Consider the following 6,722-nt stretch of genomic DNA (forward strand, 5'->3'; position numbering starts at 1 on the left):
TCAACACTTGGAGTGCTTCCACTTGCGCGTGGCCACTGCGATGCTGTGGTCCTTCTTGTGCCAGGGGAAGAGGCGGGTGAGGGCCAGGGTGCCATCTGGCTGCACCGCCCCAGTCAGCAGATAGAGCTGGGCACGGCCGGGCCGGACTAGAGCGTTGGCACACCGTAGGTTAATGAGCAGCCACTGCTGGAGGAGGTGCTGGGTGTCGTAGGGAAGCAGGGGGCCCTGGCGGATAAACTCTACCCGGCCCTCCACCTCAAACTCTGGCTCCTCCGAGGGCGGGCGCCGGCGAGACAGCTTGGCTGTTACAGCTGGGGGAAGAGAGAGAGGAGAGAGGATGAGTACGCTAGCTTGGACAGAATTACACACATATGTATGGTACAAACACACACAAATATACACACAAAAGAACATTAATACACTTCCGTAACACACTAAACAATAGAAAGATGCACAGGCATAAAGTACATTATTGCACATGCTTACCAAAGTCATCCTGGCACAGAGCGTCCAGAACCGTCTTCAGTGTAGGGTGCTCCTCCACGGAAGGACAGGCTTGGCATGCAGGCTTAGGCAATGCTTTGGCGAGGTGGCTGTTGCTGTGTTTGGGGTGGGGGGTCAGACACATGTCCTCCTGGGCAGGGAAACGGTCACAGTCCAGCGCCTCTGGCCAGATGTGGCCCTGACAGGCCAGTACTGGGGCACAGCTGTCCCTGACGGCCACGCACAGGCTATGGCATGGCTGGATAAACCTGGAGATGGGAGAGACACAGGGTTACGTTTAAGAACGCAGTGGGCACTCTGGAAATTGCAGGAATGTTACACCGTAAACACACACTGGTGTGAATAGTTAAGGGGTGAAAATTGAGTAGTGGATAGATTCCTCTTAAGAAGGAGTTAGCAAGAGAAAGTGGGAAGGAACTAGGCAGACCAACGCAAAATACAGGCGAAAGAACAGCCAGATTGACAGAGAAGGATGAGAGAGGCATAGTATGGAGACACAGACAGACAGACAGACAGACAGACAGACAGACAGACAGACAGACAGACAGACAGACAGACAGACAGACAGACAGACAGACAGACAGACAGACAGACAGACAGACAGACAGACAGACGAGGACATACAAAGGTAGAAGAGGACATGAATAGGTAAAAGGATAACAGAAGCTATAGACGTACGTGTCAAGGCAGACAGGGGCGATGAGGGAGCAGAGGAAGGCTTGGGCATGGGGATGGCAGCCAGTCTGCAGCAGGGGTCTCCAGTCCTCCGAGCGGGGAACCACTTCGCCCTCCAGGCTGCTGTGGCCCAGGAAGTTTGGCAGCCTCATCTCCGAGTAGCCCACGTCCTGGCACACACTCATCTGGTGGGGGATGGGTACGCACCGGGTCGACTGGCCCATGTCGAAGCCCCAGGCTGGGGTCAGGAGAAGCAAGAGAGCCAGGGTTACGGTGAGGAGATCCATAGTGAAGAGAAACAAAGTCCTGACTAAGAATCCAAACGAGAAGGTGGGTGCTGCTGTTGCTTGTTTCTGTAGGAGAGGTAATGTCTCTCTGTACCAGTGGTCTCCTCTATATATGCAGTCAGCCCAGCCGAATCAGACTGTTATCAACTACCCATCAAAGAGACTGAGACGGCGTGTGAGAGGAGACAATGGCTTGTTTTGTGATGAATGCAGACAGAGAGGGGGGTAATAGGTGAATGGAAGGGGGGGGGGCATTATGAGAGAGAGCAATCACAACCAAAGCATTGCAATGCAAACTATTATATTTGCTTCTACCCAGTCCATTTCACCATTGAAAATCCATGACTTTTACACTAGACACTAGACATAGCTACCGTACTGTTTAGTTCACACAGGCTGCTTTGCTGGACATTAACTATTCATGCATTTTGCACTTTTTTTATCTTATGAGCTTATTGTTTTGAGAGGCAAATACAGTAGTGTAATGACAGATTCTCAAATGTATATTCTTCTAAAAACGATTTGATGAAGAATGTTTATAGTTCATATTCTACACAGGAGTAAAAGTGTATTTCCTTTTAGAGGGTTGTGTAGACAGACAGGAAGTCTCCTTAATATTGAGCCTCTTTCATGTCTCCTCCTTTACTAATATAGAGAGTTTCCTGAGAAGGGTCCTGATCAGACAGATCACACTCCCATTAGCAGGAGAGTGTTTCCAGCTCTCTCACCTGGCTTTGATGTGATACTAGATTACTGTCTACTTCAAATGCTAAACAACAGCAAGCTACAGCTGGCTACCTACTGTAGCTATCTGATCATACTTGACTGCAGCATAGACAGACACAAACAGTCATATGAAGCTATGCAACAAAAAAACATAGAATCCCATTGGTCACACCATGTCATTTTAAAGTGATAATTTCAACCATTTAAAGGCACAACAAAGTTCAAATGGGAATACAATGTCAGATATTTAGTATTTATACAAGAACCTCATGTATTATCACTGTGCTTCATTTAATAGCACAACCAAACGACCTGGATGGCAGTTGAGATTACATTAAAAGTACATACTGTAAGTGATCAATGCTTTTCAAGATTCTGCGCAGATTATTATGGCAATTGTCAAGATCTCCACAGACCTGCGACCTTTGCATGCTATCTTGAACATGCATGCTTTCTATGATTACGTAAGAAGACTGGTATACAGTGCCTTCAGAAAGTATTCATACCCCTCGACTTATTCCACATTTTGATGTGTTACAGCCTGAATTCAAAATGGATTAAAAAAAATATATATCACCCATCTACACACATTATCCCATAATGTCAAAGTGAAAACATGTTTTTAGAATGTTTAGCAAATTTATTGAAAATGAAATACAGATATATCAAATTTACATAAGTATTCACACCCCTGAGTCAATACATGTTAGAATCACTTTTGGTAGCAATTACAGCTGTGAGTCTTTCTGGGTAAATCTCTAAAAGCTTTGCACACCTGGATTGTACAATATTTGCCCATTATTCTTTAAGTTGGTTGTTGATTATTGCTAGACAGCCACTTCAAGTATTGCCTTACATTTTCAAGCCGATTTAAGTTAAAACTGTAACTATGCCACTTAGGAACATTCAATGTCGTCTTCGCAAGCAACTCCAATGTACACTGCTCAAAAAAATAAAGGGAACACTTAAACAACACAATGTAACTCCAAGTCAATCACACTTCTGTGAAATCAAACTGTCCACTTAGGAAGCAACACTGATTGACAATACATTTCACATGCTGTTGTGCAAATGGAATAGACACCCCCAATAAAGGAGTGGTTCTGCAGGTGGGGACCACAGACCACTTCTCAGTTCCTATGCTTCCTGGCTGATGTTTTGGTCACTTTTGAATGCTGGCGGTGCTTTCACTCTAGTGGTAGCATGAGACGGAGTCTACAACCCACACAAGTGGCTCAGGTAGTGCAGCTCATCCAGGATGGCACATCAATGCGAGCTGTGGCAAGAAGGTTTGCTGTGTCTGTCAGCGTAGTGTCCAGAGCATGGAGGCGCTACCAGGAGACAGGCCAGTACATCAGGAGACGTGGAGGAGGCCGTAGGAGGGCAACAACCCAGCAGCAGGACCGCTACCTCTGCCTTTGTGCAAGGAGGAGCAGGAGAAGCACTGCCAGAGCCTTGCAAAATTACCTCCAGCAGGCCACAAATGTGCATGTGTCTGCTCAAACTGTCAGAAACAGACTCCATGAGGGTGGTATGAGGGCCCGATGTCCACAGGTGGGGGTTGTGCTTACAGCCGAACACCGTGCAGGACGTTTGGCATTTGCCAGAGAACACCAAGATTGACAAATTCGCCACTGGCGCCCTGTGCTCTTCACAGATGAAAGCAGGTTCACACTGAGCACGTGACAGACGTGACAGAGTCTGGAGACGCCGTGGAGAACGTTCTGCTGCCTGCAACATCCTCCAGCATGACCGGTTTGGCGGTGGGTCAGTCATGGTGTGGGGTGGCATTTCTCTGGGGGGCCACACAGCCCTCCATGTGCTCACCAGAGGTAGCCTGACTGCCATTAGGTACCGAGATGAGATCCTCAGACCCCTTGTGAGACCATATGCTGGTGCGGTTGGCCCTGGGTTCCTCTTAATGCAAGACAATGCTAGACCTCATGTGGCTGGAGTGTGTCAGCAGTTCCTGCAAGAGGAAGGCATTGATGCTATGGACTGGCCCGCCCGTTCCCCAGACCTGAATCCAATTGAGCACATCTGGGACATCATATCTCGCTCCATCCACCAACGCCACGTTGCACCACAGACTGTCCAGGAGTTGGCGGATGCTTTAGTCCAGGTCTGGGAGGAGATCCCTCAGGAGACCATCCGCCACCTCATCAGGAGCATGCCCAGGCGTTGTAGGGAGGTCATACAGGCACGTGGAGGCCACACACACTACTGAGCCTCATTTTGACTTGTTTTAAGGACATTACATCAAAGTTGGATCAGCCTGTAGTGTGGTTTTCCACTTTAATTTTGAGTGTGACTCCAAATCCAGACCTCCATGGGTTGATAAATTGGATTTCAATTGATTATTTTTGTGTGATTTTGTTGTCAGGACATTCAACTATGTAAAGAAAAAAGTATTTAATAAGATTGTTTCTTTCATTCAGATCTAGGATGTGTTGTTTAAGTGTTCCCTTTATTTTTTTGAGCAGTATATATTTGGCCTTGAGTTTTTGGTTATTGTCCTGCTGAAAGGTAAGTTTGTCTTCCAGTGTCTGTTAGAAAGGAGACTGAAGCAGGTTGTCCTCTAGGATTTTGCCTGTGCTTAGCTATATTCCGTTTCTTTTTATCCTAAAAAACTCCCTAGTCTTTGCCGATGTCATGCATAACCATAACATGATGCAGCCACCACCATGCTTGAAAATATAAAGAGTGGTACTCAGTGATGTGTTGGATTTGCCCGAAACATAACGCTTTGTATTTAGGACAAAAGTGAATTCCTTTGCTACTCGCTGTTTATTATCTATGCATAGTCACTTTACCCCTACCTACATGTACAAATTACCATGACTAACCTGTATCACCGCACATTGACTCAGTACCGGTACCCCTTGTATATAGCCTCACTATTGTTATTTTATTGTGTTACTTTTTTATTCATTTTTACTTTAGTTTATTTAGTAAATATCTTCTTAACTCTATTCTCTTAAAACTGCATTGTTGGTTAAGGGCTTGTAAGTAAGCGTTTCACACATCAAATACAATTTGATTTGATGAGAGCCATGTTATTTTCTACTCCTTATATATAACCTAGTTATTTTTTGTCTTTATTCTTTTTTATTTATATTTTTGATAGCTTCTACTTTTACTTCACTACATTCCTAAAGAAAATGATGTACTTTTTACTCCATACATTTTCCTTGACACCTAAAAGTACTAGTTACAATTTGAATGCTTAGCAATACAGGAAAAGGTCCAATTCACAAACTGATCAAGAAAATATTCTGGGTCATCCCTGCTGCCTCTGATCTGGTGGACTCACTAAACATACATGCTTCCTTTGTAGATTATGTCTGAGTGTTGGAGTGTGCCCCTGGCTGTCAAAACAAGTAATAAAAAAGGAAATTGTGCTGTCTGGTTTGCTAAATATAAGACATTTGATGTATAGCTTTTACATTTACTTTGTACTTTTACTCAAGTATGACAGTTGAGTACTTTTTACACCACTGTACTTAAATACATTTAAAATCGGATACTTATAGACTTTTACTCAAGTAGTATTTTACTGGGTTACTTTCACCTTTACTTGAGTCATTTAATATTAATCTATCTTCACTTTTACTCAAGTGTGACAATTGAGTCATTTTTCCACCTCTGAATATGGGAATATTATTTTATGCAGATTTTAGAATATTCACATGGAAATCTCTCACAAATTGGATGGAAACCTAGCTACTAATGACAATCCTGAAATATGATATGTCAGATTCATTGTATTTTCCACATAGAATCCACATCACAATATGCTGACAAATTATGATGAAACAACGTTGATTCAACCAGCTTGTGCCAGTGGGATTTCTCTTGGCAATTATTTACACGTTCAAATCATAGAGCCAACTTCACCTCTTTAAAAGCTTGTGCAAAAGGTAATTAGGCAAAGGCTTACTTTTTATGCTTTTATATTACACATTAAACCTGTTGAGGACAGACGTTCCGTAAGCGGAACACCTCGCCAAACAACCAATGGTAAAGCGTGGCGTGAAATATAAATACCTCAAAAATGCTATAACTACAATTTCTCAAACATATGACTATTTTACACCATTTGAAAGATAAGACTCTCGTTAATCCAACCACATTGTCCAATTTCAAAAAGGCTTTACACAGAAAGTAAAACATTAGATTATGTCAGGAGAGTCACACAGCCATTTAGTCACACAGCCATTTTCAAAGCAAGCATATAATGTCACAAAACCCAAACCACAGCTAAATGCAGCACTAACCTTTGATGATCTTCATCAGATGACACTCCTAGGACATTATGTTATACAATACATGCATGTTTTGTTCAATCAAGTTCATATTTATATCAAAAACCAGCTTTTTACATTAGCATGTGATGTTCAGAACTAGCATTCCCACCCAAAACTTCCGGTGAATTTACTAAATTACTCATCATAAACGTTGACAAAATACATAACAATTATTTTAAGAATTATAGATACAGAACTCCTTTATGCAATAGCGGTGTCAGAT

General features: G+C 43.3%; 1 protein-coding gene across 1 annotated transcript; it reads right to left on the minus strand.

Annotated features, from left to right (window-relative positions):
- Positions 1-1,466, minus strand: LOC115197777 (secreted frizzled-related protein 2-like). The gene is made up of 3 exons (XM_029759571.1): positions 1,183-1,466; positions 487-752; positions 1-311 (listed from the first exon to the last, which is right to left on the minus strand). Exons 1-3 carry the CDS (start codon positions 1,464-1,466, stop codon positions 1-3), a joined length of 861 nt encoding a protein of 286 aa, XP_029615431.1.
- Positions 1,467-6,722: the final 5,256 nt, after the last annotated feature.

The sequence above is a fragment of the Salmo trutta genome, chromosome 7, assembly GCF_901001165.1.
Source record: "Salmo trutta chromosome 7, fSalTru1.1, whole genome shotgun sequence".
In the NCBI taxonomy this organism is placed as follows: Eukaryota; Metazoa; Chordata; class Actinopteri; order Salmoniformes; family Salmonidae; genus Salmo; species Salmo trutta.